Source organism: Canis lupus, chromosome 10, assembly GCF_011100685.1.
Source record: "Canis lupus familiaris isolate Mischka breed German Shepherd chromosome 10, alternate assembly UU_Cfam_GSD_1.0, whole genome shotgun sequence".
Taxonomy (NCBI): domain Eukaryota; kingdom Metazoa; phylum Chordata; class Mammalia; order Carnivora; family Canidae; genus Canis; species Canis lupus.
This window is the reverse complement of record NC_049231.1, coordinates 11,985,116-11,999,518: the sequence shown is the minus strand read 5'-3', so window position 1 is coordinate 11,999,518 and position 14,403 is coordinate 11,985,116. Positions and strand designations below refer to the sequence as shown.

The 14,403-nt window shown below is 44.6% G+C and overlaps 1 protein-coding gene across 1 annotated transcript; it reads left to right on the top strand.

The window, feature by feature from the left end:
* Positions 1 to 1,182: 1,182 nt before the first annotated feature.
* On the top strand, positions 1,183 to 14,048 carry LOC119873591 (bestrophin 3). The gene is made up of 4 exons (XM_038549990.1): positions 1,183 to 1,357; positions 2,910 to 3,079; positions 6,807 to 7,040; positions 13,993 to 14,048. Exons 3-4 carry the CDS (start codon positions 6,878 to 6,880, stop codon positions 14,046 to 14,048), a joined length of 219 nt encoding a protein of 72 aa, XP_038405918.1. The 5' UTR covers positions 1,183 to 1,357; positions 2,910 to 3,079; positions 6,807 to 6,877.
* Positions 14,049 to 14,403: the final 355 nt, after the last annotated feature.

Below are 14,403 nucleotides of genomic sequence, written 5' to 3'. Positions count from 1 at the left end.
AACCCTTATAAATGCAACATCGGGTCTCTCCAACCACTCGTCATGGCAACCAAATGTAAAAGGGGCAGCATTATATATGTGCTTTTAAAATGTTCACAAATTCTCCCCAAATGAGGGAAGCATCACAGTGACAGGTAAGATGATAACCAAGCAACAGATGCATATTGAATATCCATTATACACAGGGCTTCATTCTGGAACTATGAACAGGAATGGGGGCACGAAATCAGATACCCACCCTCTGTCTTTGCTTTGGGGTACTTACAGTTTGATAAAGAAACCAGGCAAATGCATAGAAAACCTAAAATGCTGTAAAAAACAGCAACAACAACAAAACCCTTTTGAATGTATATTTCTCAATTTTAGAATAAGCATATTTTTTTTATTCTTTTCTCACAAAAATATGTTTTTTGTAGTCATTTCAGGTAAGCTGCAGTTGCAATGCTTGGTGCACACACTACTTGAGAGGGTTGCAAAGGCCCTAAATTGGCCCTGAAGTGATTTACTTCATTAACTTAAAAATGCCAATGAACTCTCTCTTTGAAGACGGAAACTATGGAAGTCGTTTTGAATTATTAAAAAAATTTCTGAGCTCACCATGGAAGGATAACAAACATAATGAATCCGTGTGTTATTTTCCACTGGCTAAGCCGTCACATAATTATTTTCTATGCTAAAAAAAAAAAAAAATTATTTTCTATGCTCTTCTAAAATATGCACACGCACGCACGCACGCACATGCACACGCACACACACACAGCATGCTGGTCACATTCTCAATTCCCTTTCAAACGAGTGACAATCTCGTTTATATTCTCCTCTGCCCCAGTTTATGGCCTCACAACAACTCACTCTTCATCGTGAGCACACACAGACTGTCCCGATGCCCCTTTTTGGCCAGTGAAGCCTCTTCAGAAGGAACACTTTGGGGGAAAAATGGATCCTTGTCCCTGGGTCCCAGGGTCAAATCAAAATGAAAATAACAGACTTCAAGGGCCCAACCTCCTTCATGTCACCTCCGACTTCTCATTCAAAGGGGTACTTGGGGCGGCAGGTGGAGTTATAATTATAGAGTAGAGAAAAGCTACATCAGCAGCTGTTGCTTCTGTTTGTTCCCGGCTATAACTGTCATCAGTGGGCAAATTGGCATAAACAGGCCTCCACAAGCGGAAAGACGTTGAACTCCTGTGCTTGTCACGCTCTGGGCCTTCTCGGTGGCCAGGGAAGGAAAGAAATCTGACCGTGCGTGAGCCAAGCGTGAAGCCGAGCACAACCCCGAGCTGAAGGCACCTCTTCAGGGGGAGCCTGAAATGTGAAGATTTTCTTTCCTGCCGGAGCCTCCCAACCCAAGAAATAGGTTAGTGCACAAGGAGTGTACCCTATGCATTCTCACTCTGACCTCTGCTCTATGTGACCTTAACTTTTCTGAAGGCTGAATAGCGGGGCGACCCGTTGCAGAGAGTTGAGGACTGTTACCTAAAACGGTGCTGCCCAGGAGAGCAAGTTATGAAGTGGGCTTCATTTCTAATGTCCCTCTTCCCCAAATCTGGCTGCACTCACATTAGACAGAGAGACAAGGTAAAGATGGAAAAATGAAACTGGTTTCCCGTCCTCTCGTAATGCCACTTACTCATGCCAACAGGCCCCGGCTTCTTTACTAAAATCCGTGACGTTGAAGTCTTAAGTTTGTGAGTATATGGTGCCAGCGTCTTATTTCTCTAGGGAAACTAGGCGAATTAGAATTGGATTGTTTTCCCACCTCTGAATAAAGACAGGAAATTTTCTTGTTTAGATAAAATGTGCTTGGCAGGCTACTCCATGTAAGAAATGTGCTAGAGGATCTGGTTCCTCTGTCTACCCCAATTCCACCGAAAACCTCCATAATTTCCATCTAAGCAGCTCGGTAAGACTCCTTATAGATCCTTTGGAAACAAAAAAGATTGCAAAGAACTTTCATTGTCTGTCTATGCTCCACGTTAGAGAGCAGCGGTGCAGGACTTTCAAGCGAAGGTTACTTCAGGGCCATCTCAGAACCTGAATGTTTGCTGTCTTGTTGAAAAGCAATGGAATTGCAGGGAACTCCCTGGAGCGAGGCATTGGGGTCCAGTTCTCATCCGACTCACATCCAGGGAACAGGCCCAAGTAGAAAGAGCCCTAAATAATGGCCACATTTTGGTCAGCTCCAAACAGAAAGTGAACCCCCCCTCCCCTAAGTATTTTGTACACGACTGTCCAGGGGGCAAGTGCACCACTGTGGCCCTACTTTTCAAAAAGTGTACAAAGTGCTAACCGGGCAGGTGAAGCTCCACCACAGAGATACCTACATCCAACTAAAGCCTCCAGGGGACCCAGGAATTAAATTCCCACAAGAGGCTTGATTCTTTCCAACAATATCTCCTGATTTCTAAGAAGAGAGCCATTAAGCTCCCCCTTAGGAAATTTAAGGGTGAAACAAATACTTCTTTACATACTTGAGCAAATAAAGACCCAAGCAGTTAAGTTTGGTTAGTGTTTGGAAAATGTCCACTAATAAAGCATATCGATACCCTCAATCTTCCCACACGTTAAGAAAATACATGACAGGTGATGCCACACAGGTGATACAGTTCCTGTATCATACTTGTCCATTCAAATGTTACCGAGTGATGACTACAAAACCTGAAAATAATATGTAGACATTAAGGCAAGTTCTAATATCACTCTTCCCAGAGGCTACTTTCCTCCCCTTTTCTACTAAAAGATTTCGCGTGGAGATGGTGCTTATCTTCAAATCCCAAATTGTTTAAACAGAGAAAGACAGAATGAGGAGGTGGCTAACTGGTTAGTGGCTTGGGTTTCTTTGACACATAGACTTACGCTCAGTCTTACACATTGCTTTTTACTTGTGTTTTGTCTTCTTGTTCTTCTAGAAAAAAAAGCTCCCCAAGATGACTGTCACGTACTCCAGTAAAGTAGCAAATGCGACTTTTTTTGGATTTCATAGGTTACTCCTCAAGTGGAGAGGGAGCATCTACAAACTACTGTACAGGGAATTTATTGTCTTTGCTGTTTTTTACACGGCCATAAGTTTGGTGTACAGGTACTTTCCTTTGCATGTCTCCTTATCTGGCCATCAAGTATCATGTAAGAATACAGTCTCAAAAATCCAAGTCTTTGGTTGCTGCTGACTTTTGCATTATGTAACCTCCTCCTTTGCATGATCCTCTCTTACCTTCAACCCAGGACAAGGTATTCTAATCCACACCTAGCCGTGCTTGGGATGTGAAGTGGACTCTGACTATCATATCCCGGTGGCTCTCATTCTAGCCCCACGTTAATGGACCACGATGAGGCTTGGTCACGCTGCCAGAACTTTGCTAGAGGTGTAAAAAGGAAGATTGATACTTAAATCCTCGCTCAGGGATGATTTTGAATGACAAAGGCCACAGACAAATAACCGTCCGTGCCTCTCCCAGCTATGTCACTGATCATTTCAATGTGCGATTTGACAGCTTATAGCAACTACCTGCATAATTCACATGCTCCTGAACGATGTATATCAGGCAATTTTCCTTCCTTTTGCCTGAAATGACAAGATTTTATCCTGGATGGCGCCTGCCAATCTTGCCAAAACCTCAACTAAATAAAGGCCTGAAACCTAATTTATTTTGTTTATATCTTCTGAGTTTGGAGCATGTTATATTCACAAGATGTTTATTCTTTATAACATCACAAACTATGCCTGTCAGATTTACAGAAAATTTGAACAAAATCATGTCCAAGAAATACTTTCATGCATAAAATTATAGTCTCAATAAATTTGATCCATAGTACAAAAGAGCAGCTTTATGAGTTATTTTTTTTATTAAAACTGATTGCATATATTTCTACTTTGGGGGAAGTTAAAACTTCAAAAAGCTAAAGGTAAAAAAAATTAAAATAAAAATAAAAAGCTAAAGGTTTTTGAGGCTGTATTTCCACCTTTTCTATGAACTTCAGTTTGTTCTTTCCTGCATACAGATGAACAAATTTGTGTTATCATTGCTTTTACCTACCTTCTTCTTTGCAGCACCAGGACTCCTTCTGAGGAAGAAGGTAGTAATCTGGCCAGCTGATAATTATCAAAAGTAGAATAGGAACAGCTATTTTGCTGCATATCAAAATATCTGTAAAGGGAAAGTTTTATTTACGAACCCCTAGTAATTTTTCAGATGTGTCTTGTAAGTGCAATATCATTTTGACAATTTATTTCTGTGCCACTTAATCCTTCAGAATATGAAATGGCGGAAGACACGTGACGTTTCAGAATAATTGTCTCATTAGTTTATTTTTACTAATGTGAGTTTATTGCTGCTACCGCTGCTTAGGATAGAATAGCACTTAGAGCAGCTGCACCGTAGCCAGAAATGCTCATGGGGCCTCAACTTTTGCTCCACTATCTTATTTATACCCCACAAAATTGTGCGCATATATTTTTTCTAAAGACCGAAGAGTGCTTACATTTGTAACAATGATTGGTTGTGCAAGTCATTCTTCATTTTTTTAAAGTCCAACTATAAAAATCTTGTTAAAATAGATACTTAATCCTGGTTGAAGGTATACCAAGGACTATAGGCTGAATGTCTCAAGAAAGCCAAATATAGCTGTAGAAAAATATTGACATAGTGTCATTCTCATGTGTACCAATGATCCTAACTTTTAAAATTCTCTTATAAGCAAATAATTGTACTTAGCAAAAATCCTAAGACCCAGCCAGATTTCATTACTTTGATTATATCTCTTTTTATTTTCGGTTGACTTTGACAAAATCATCATTCTAGTACTTTCTAGCTTGTAAACTTTCTATGTAACTATTAGCTCAGTATTTTTTCCTTTGGCCGATCATTAATAATGGCAACCACTTTATTATCGATTAATTGTGATGCCACATGTGAAGTGGTTTTATATATAATAAATTCTATAATCCTTGTAACATTCATAACACATAGGTATTATTAGCCCCATTTACAAAAGAGAAAACTGAGGCTCAGAGATATTTAAACGTACGCCCCAAGTCCACATCTGTTAAGGGGCAGATCTGGGATCCAGACCTGGCTTTTTCTGACCTTACGGTCTGTGCTTTCCACATTTAAATCCTCTTTGACCATTTCTAGTTGAGTATCCGAAACTGCTCTGGCTGTGACTTGTCATTGGCCTGACCTTGCAAGGCCTGTGCAACCAGCTCCTGACTTCAGAATTCCTGACGCCTCCTCCAAAGCTGAGGCAGGAATCGCAAGCCCACCTTGCACCCCAAAGTCTTTGTCAGCACCAGCTCTTCATCTGCAACCTGACTGGCGGTGCCCTGTTACCCCTTATCCCTCCGCTCCCTTTACCAAAGTTTTACTGACTCAGGCCTTTGACAGGTTATAACAGATTTCCAAGGGATTTCTTCCTCCCCTGGAACAGCTGTTCTCATTCTTTAATGCAAACTCATCTGTGTTGCTCCTCTTTCTAGATCTTGACCATTACCATTAACCTGCCTTGAGATATTTCTTCTGACTCCGAATCCTCTCCCTGTAACATCAATATCAATAATAGTTTCATTAAATGAATTTATGTCTAACAATACCAGATGATGGGTTTTGGTCAGATCTGTAATATAAATGTTTAAATTTATATTATACAAATACAAACCCACCAAATATAGCAATAAAAATGCTTACCTCTAGTTGTTACGTCTATTGTTTTATATTTTAAGTAATGGTAGGCTTTAAAATAGTTATAACCATCCCTTGAAGTATAACACATATAATCAAGAATATGCTAATTCAGGGGAAAGCAAGATTAAGATGCCAAATTTGGGGTTATTATTTAGTAATTAACTTAATAACTGTAATTCACTTAATCAAGACACTTTTTTTTTTAAGCCTACCTGGTGAATACTGGAAAGTTGGACTCTTTAATGAGGTATTTTGCTCTAAATCCAATGCATTCATCATATAAAAGTTTAAAATATTAAGTATTTAAGAATAAAAGTTAATAAACCCCACTGTCTAATGGCCAATAACATTCATGTCCTAAAAATATTGGTACTTGAAACATTCAGCAATTAAAAAGCTTTTGAGATACATCAGCTTAGGTAGGAATATACATTATTGCTCCTTAAAAAAAAATTTACAATTATTTGTGCTTAATTGTTTGCACTGAATATCACTTGCAAAGCAGGTGCAGAAGTATAATATCATAAAGGGCTGTGCATTTTATTTTTGCTCCAGATTGTTACTTACAGGAGCCCAAAAACGTTACTTTGAAAAATTATCAATTTACTGTGACAGATATGCTGAACAAATTCCAGTAACCTTTGTGCTTGGTAAGTATAGGTCACACGCAGAATGCAGCCACACAGTTGTCTCCATTAGGATGACACCGATGACTCTGCATGGGAGTGTTTCCAAGCTGAGAGGCATGCCTGAAAAGCCACTGCTTGCAATAGAACCAGAATCATCCACAAGGCTTGCCTTCAAGGCTGCTTTTGCTAAATTAACACCAAACCAGTTTGAGGTAATAATTTGCTATTGGACAATCAAGCTTTCTCTTCACTAACTGTCCATTTCTGCTGTCACTATTTGACCCCTAACACCCACTTACTATGGCATTGCCAGGCACAAATTCCTTATTTATTTATTTATTTATTTATTTATTTTTTGGAGGGCAAAAATCATAAGATACGGATAACAACATATTTTTACACCCCAGTCCCTAAAAAAAGGCTGAAATTCTGCTAAAAGCATCAGTGTCAACAACAACTGCTGTAAGAAATTGCTTTACAGTTTTGTGTTATTTTACAGGATTTTATGTGACTCTGGTAGTGAACCGGTGGTGGAACCAGTTTGTGAATCTGCCCTGGCCCGACAGGCTGATGTTTCTCATCTCCAGCAGTGTTCACGGGAGGGACGAGCATGGGCGTCTGCTCAGAAGGACCCTGATGCGCTACGTCAACCTCACGTCTCTGCTCATCTTCCGCTCTGTGAGCACCGCTGTGTACAAAAGGTTCCCCACCATGGACCATGTGGTTGAAGCAGGTATTGTGAATGGCTTTTCCCTCCATGGACTTCTCTCAACCTACATGGGAACCTTCAAAATTCCTCTGAAATTGTCCTTTATTTATTCATTCATTCAAAAAACGTTTATTGATTACCTACTATGTGCCAAAAACAATCTTTTTTTAAAAAGATTTTATTTATTCATTTATGAGAGACATAGAAAGAGAGGCAGAGACACAGACAGAGGGAGAAGCAGGCTCCCTGCAGGGAGCCTGATGTGGGACTCGATCCCAGGACCCCGGAGTCATGCCCTGAGCCACCCAGGGGCCCCAGAAACAGTCTTAAGAGGCAAAAATGAATAACACATAGTTACTGCTCTTGAGAAGTTTACCTGGGGGATGGGGAGGAAGGAGGGGAAGTGGTAAGCAGTCAATTTCAAATTAAGTGGCAGAGAGTCACTTTAGGTAAATATACTGTAATAATAATTAGCATATTTATTAGAACCATCTTTAATACTATCCAACCTTTTCTAGCACTGTATAGTTTATCCATTCTCATAAATATTATATTTGGACCTCAAAAAAAATAAAAAAAACAACCCATGAGAAAGGTAGGAAATAGATTCAGAGAGGCTGAGACCTGCCCTGGATCAACAGCTAATTAATGGAAGAGCCAGAATTATAACTCAGGTTCGGAACTCCTAAGTCAACGCTTTTCCCAAAACATAAGCGGATTCTAGAAGGAACCAGCACTGTGGGTTTTCATCTAGGCAGTGTGGATCTTTTGCTTCTGTTACTCCTCAAAGTAGATGGAGTTGGGGGCACCTGGCTGGTGCAGCCTGTAGAGGATGCAACTCCCGATCACGGGGTTGTGAGTTCAAGCCCCAGGTTGGGTATGGAGATGACTTAAAAAAGAAAAATCTTAGAATAAAAATAGATGCAATTGTTTTGCCTGGACTGCTGGACACAGTATGCTGAGAATATATCATGTTGGAAGGGTGGCTCTCTCTGGTGTGTTAACAATTAGGATAGATGCTGTTAAACCAGCCTTCAATGGGGTAAGGATTAAATGAGATCATCGTTGGAAGGCACTGAATAAAAACTGGTCGTTGTGCTGGGTTGTTGTTAGTAGATCCGAGAGTTTGCTGGATGTGTTCGTGAGCAGACAGGCAATATAAAATCTGCTTTTGCATAGAGTACAGTCTCCTTTTTCCATATGTCCTTGAAAACAGATTTTGTTTTAAAGATTAGTATCAGGGGGCTTCTTTTGGAAGTTTTGGCTTGGCTTTGGCTTGATCTAGTTTTGCCTTCTTACGTAAACGATGTAGGTAGTGACTAAGAGCAGAGTAGGAGTTCGGATCCTTCCTCCACCACTTATAATCCACATGACTTATGTGAATTGGTTACCCTCTCCATGCTTCAGTTTCCTCATCCATAAAACGAACTAGTAGTAATTTATAATACGGTAATAAAATATAATACACTCCTACACTTCACAGGCTTGTAGGGAGGACTAAATAAATTAACACCTGCATAGCGTTCAGAGCAGTACTTGGCACACGGCAGTAATGAAATCTTGCGGGTAATAATGAAATCATGCAGCACATGGGCATGATGTCACCTTTTGGTCACTTTAGAAGGCTCCTTTGATGTGACATCCCAGGTCTTCTTGATCTGCTGTGACCAGGAAGTTGTGAAAGTCAGGGTGGAAGTAAGGAAGGAGGAGAGTAGAGGATGGTGTTGGGGTACAGAGGAAGATGTGAGAAGCCAGCGTGGTCCGAGGAGTAGGCCAAGGATTCAGATGAAGGGTACAAATAGCCCGGCAAATACACAGGTTTATTATGATGCAAAACCAGTAGAGACTTAAAAAAAAAAAATCATCCTGCCACTTCCAAATTTAAAAGCTGAATACTACTTCCGAATGACCTGGTCAGAAATGCCACTTGATAACTGAATTTTCTAATGTCCTGAACTTTCAACTGCAGTAAAAATTTCTACCTCCGAAGGAAGTCCTAAAAACCAGCAGGAAGGGTTTGAACTGCTCCAAATTGATGAGTGAGAGTGCAAGTTAATTTGGGTGAATAAAGGTGGTGTTTCTCTAGTGCTGACGCATCCGTGGGGAGAGGAGAGGGCATGCCGACGGGAATCAGGCTGCCAGGCCCAACTGCCCTTCCAGTATCACCTTCACACTCAAAGCGCAGCGGGAGGAAGCCAGGAAGGTGGGGATGGGGAGGATGGAGAGGATGGGGAGGATGGAGAGGATGGGAGGGTGGAGAGGATGGGGAGGATGGAGAGGATGGGAGGGTGGGGAGGGTGCAGAGGCCTCGGGGCTCTGCTCAGAGCGGAGTTCCAAGAGGGCTGAGCTGTACTCGGTTCTGCGGGGCCGGCGCGATGTCATTTCCTTGAGGGGTACTTTTCATAATACCGAGGCTTATCCTTGTCAAACTTGTGCAAATGTCTGTTTTCTACTTGTATTTACCCTGAGCCCTTTTCCAAGGCACTTGGAATATTGGACTACTGCTCTCCCCACCACCACCACCCCCGACCATTGCAAGTGAATCTGGAAATGTTCACTCCTTGGGCATTTAAACCAGTGCGTCTCAAGGTGTGTTCTGCAGACCCCAGGCCCCTTACATCTTGAAAAGCTTGAGTTGCTTTTTTTTTTTTTCCTAAGATTTTAAAATTTTATTCATGAGAGACACAGAGAGAGACGGCAGAGACCCAGGCAGAGGGAGAAGCAGGCTTCCTGCAGGGAGCCTGATGTGGGACTCGATCCCAGGACCCCGGGGTCACAACCTGAGCCCAAGACAGATGCCCAACGGCTGAACCACCCGGGTGCCCCAAGTTGTTTATTTAAAATGCGTCTTCCCGGGCCCTGGCTCACACCTGCTGGACCAGACCATTGGCTGTAAGGCCTGGGCCTCCTGCCTTTCAACCCGCTCCTGTGCCTGGGTTTACGCCCTGAAGGTGGAGGGCGCCAGGCTCCCCTGCGGAGCTTGATCAAACCCTTTCCGTCACCCCAGGGGTAAAGGCTTTGGCGTCCACCGGGAAAGTCAGTAGTAGTAGGCAAGGAGCATCAGGAAGGGGTGTAGACGGCAAGGTTTGGGCCCTGCAAGAGGACAGCAGAGCTGCCGCGGACCCCAGGCCCGGGTGCTCCTGCGCACACAGGACTGGGTCCCCCGCTGCTTCCTGGGCCATCCATCCCCAGGCTCCCGTCCCCACCTGGGGCCGTGCCCTTACAGCGGGGATGCACCGAGGCCCGCTGACACCTAGGCACCTGCTCCAGGCTCCTGTTCCGCGGCAGGGAGGAGAGCGTGGGCTGGGTCCTGCTGGGGACCCGAGGACCTACTCCGGGTCAGGTGACTCTCCGACATGCAATCGCCCATCGGAGAAAGGACGGCTTCAAGGGCAGCCCGGGTGGCTCAGGGGTGTAGCACCTGCCTTCAGCCCAGGGCCTAAACCTGGAGACCCAGGATCAAGTCCCGCGTCGGGCTCCCTGCATGGAGCCTGCTTCTCCCCCTGCCTGTGTCTCTGCCTCTCTCTCTCTCTCTCTCATGCATAAATAAAAAATTAAGAAAAAAAAAAAAGCAAAAGGACGGCTTCTCAAACCCCAAGGCACAGTAGCTAGTGTGGAAAATTGATACTGCAGATCGCAAGAGGTCAGGGATTGCGACTCAGTAGATCCCGGGTGGACACCTTGAGGCAGGGGGTCCCTGGACCACACTCTGAGAAACCGTGGCCTTTAAGGCAATGAGAATGTCCCTGTCCCCTGTAGGCCTCGCTTGGGAAGGGTCTGTGCCCCAAAGGTTCAGGACAGGCTGGGGGGCACTGAGGGAGGGCAGACAGAGCGAGGAACGGCAGCTCCTTCTGACGCGGCTGGCAGTCCCCTGGTGGGAACCAGATGGCCGGGTCACTCCTCTGCTGGTCCTTGAACTTGCCTTGCTTCTAAGTCGGACAGATGAGTTAGTCGTCTGGATCATTCAAGGGACCAAATGCATGCTCTCGGGGTAGTACATAGGCTTTGATGTTACAGGCTAAATTTCTCAAATTAGAGATTAAATGGTTTTGTTTCTGCTCACATGAAAATAGAAATAACGATCCGGTGCAAAACGCGGCCTAGTGTGCTGAAAATTCCCTAAACTGGTCTCTTATCAGTTATTCGCCAGAGGAGCTGTAGCAGAAGTGTCTCTATCACTTCGCCTACTGGCGACAAAGCTGCCCTGGGAAATTCCAGGCATTCCAACCGCAGGCCCTGGGCCGTGTCCCTCATCCTAAATCCAGTTGGGTGCACAATTCCGGACCTTCACCGATTCAAGCCATGGCCGTAATTGGGTGTTTGCTTTACAGAGTGAGACTGAATCAAAACATTTTATCGGGTGTTTCACAGTGATCAGGGAAAAAAAAGGATTTCTCTTCAAAGTTACTCACGAGAAGCACAAAATCAGTAATGGGACATTATCTACATTCCTCTCAAAGAAACATTACTAGAGCTGTCGCTAAGTGTGTCACACGTGTCCTTATTCAACAAAGATCTGTGGAGTGCGGCTCACATGCCAGGCACCGTGCGGATCCCAGGAGCACAGCTATCAGCGGGAATGGATGGGGTCCCTAAGTACATGGGGTCCCCTAATGGATGGGGATTTTATGAGTCAGTAAAAAATGCTACAAATCTTTTCTCACATGAATCATTTTCAGAGTCAGGCACAAATATATTTACAGCTGAACTTTGTATCCTTACATCGCATTTCTCTTTCTCTAAAATCATTTCCTTCCTTTTTTTGTTTAATATTTTATTTATTTATTTATTCAAGAGACAAAGAGAGAGGCAGAGACATAGGCAGAGGGAGAAGCAGGCTCCATGCAGGGAGCCCGACATGGGACTCAATCCCAGGACCCCAGGACCATGCCCTGGGCCGAAGGCAGACGCTCAACCACTGAGCCACCCAGGGACCCCCTAAAAGCATTTCCTTCTGTGCCTGGTAGCCCATGAGAGTGATTAGGAAACAGTAAAATTTGGGGCGCCTGAGTGGTTCAGTCAGTTAAATGTCTGACTCTTGATCCCAGCTTAGGTCTTGATGTCAGGGTTGTGAGTTCAAGCCCCACGTTGGACTCCGGAGTGGAGCCTACTCAAAAAGAGAGAGAGAGAGAGAGAGAACAGTAAAATTTGAAGAAAGAGCAGTATTCAGTTTTCTTATAGCCCTGGAATCTGATCATGAAGTTCCTTGAGCTTCTTCTATAATGAGAGAGTCTGAAGAGACCCCATTGGGATTTTTAGCTATGCTTAGGGTTAACTGACGTTAAAACAGTGGTCAAGTGGCCGTTGGGACCCAAGCTCTCCCTTTAGGTGATGCCCGGGCCATAGGCCCCGCCGCCTCCTGAGGTCCTGTAACCCGCGACCCCCTTTCACTAAGTAGCACCCCGCGGATGTGGCCCAGGAAGGCCTCCTGGCCTGTGCTCTGTGGCTCGAGGTCTCAGAGGCGCGGTCCTCTCGGGCTCAGCAAAGGCTGCAGCCACTCTGCGTGACGGAGGTGACGAGGGCACGGTGGTGTTCACGGCTGTGCCAGGGTTCCCCGTTGGCCGAGCTCTTATAGGCTGAGTCAGCTCCCCCCCTAGCCTCCCATCGTGTGCCCAGAGCAAGCAGAATGTCGTCCTGGGAGTGACACCTGACTCACCCGCGCACACCTGTACATGGGAGAGAATGTGCTCGGCCGAACCAGACCTGCTTGTATTAATGCCGAGGGGGTGTGGGGTGGGGTGGTCTCAGCTGGTCAGGGTTTGAAGTTTCCATGCAGTTCCAAAAGGTAAATCAAGGCATCCTCTCAACGCTTCTCAAAGTAGCACAGACTACATCCATGAGCCGAGGGTACTTTGAATTCCAACTGCACGTTCCTGGGCGATGGTGGAATCAGACTATCTGGGGCTTAGGACCTAAGATTCCTCATTTTAAACAAGCCCCGGGAAGCGCCGCAGGGTGCCGGCCCAGGCCCAGAAGGCTAAAATGGCCAGCTCGCTGTGCAGTTCTGTGCACTGGGGCAGATGTTCCTAAATTTTGTTGCAAGTTGAAATCACTGGGGATCTTTGAGAACTACTGATGTCTGGCTCCCACCCCAGGCGCTGGGAATCCACAGGGGTTGGACGCAACCTGGGCACCAGGAGTTTTGAAAGCTCCCCCGATCACTCTGATGGACAGCGGAGTCTAGGAACCACTGGACCGGACCCATCTATTAACTCCTCCAACCTCATCTGCAAATCACCTTGGGTCCATTCATTCGGGGCAAATGAAACTCTGGGGCCAGGTGGGGGTTAAGAGCAGAGGTTGGGGGGTGCTTCCTGTGTCACGTGTAGAAGGCAGGGAACTACCAGGGGCCAGGGCTATGGCACAGTCGAGGTGTCGTACCTGTCTCGGGGACCTGGAGGAGGCTCTCCGCCTCTGCTCAGCATGGCTATCCCAGAAACTGATTTTGCTCAGCCATATCCTATTCGAGCTTTTCAGACTGTGGGTCGTACCTCATTAGTGGGTTCTTAAGTCATATTAATGGCTTGCAACCAGCATAGACTAGAACAGAACAGATCAGAAAATATCAGAGAGAGCACCAGGTGGGAGAACCAATAATTGTTCTGGGAACCACGTGTATCTTATTGTGGTTCATGGTAAAAAAAAAAAAAAAAAAAAAAAAAAACCTGACATACTGCTCTGCGCGGAGCTTCCATAATGTGATTCCATCTCTCTCCCTCAATCTCTTGTACCTCCTTTTGATTTTTCCTGGGGACAAGGATTTCTAAGCCTCTACCACTGAGTTCAAAGGGGAGCAGTACTTGAATCTGGTGGCTTCATTCCATTCGTTTTGAAAGTACAGGACAGAAAAAAAAAAAAAAAAAAGAAAGAAAGTACAGGACAGAGAAGAAAATGAGCCAGGCGCATTGCACTCTTCCTGGAAAAGTCACGTCTCAGAGAAGGGCTCAGATGCTGAACGCACAACTTTCTCTTTCAGGAAGAACTGGCAATAAACCCATTCTGCCTTCAAGTTCTGAGATACAGAGCTTTTAGTTCCTCGGCCGATGGAGTCTCATTTGCACACTCAGCTTCCATGGAGGCAAAAGAGACCCACCTGTGCAGCAGACAAAATCTATAAAGACTGAAATATTGTTTATCAGTGCACTTCATTATGCCTTTGGCTTGAGGGCAATAACATTTTGCCTTAACGCAGCAGGACCTGCTCCATCCAATCACAATGCAAGTTGCAAGTAAAAATGTGTGTGTGTGCGTGTGTGTGTGTGTGTGTGTGCGCGTGTGCATGTTTTACTCTGATTTGAAATATTAAGGGGTTTCTTGGGATAAGCAGGATGAAAATTGCTGAGCGGGGCCAAACTCGGAGAGCAAGGGAAGCTTTGGGCAGATGTAA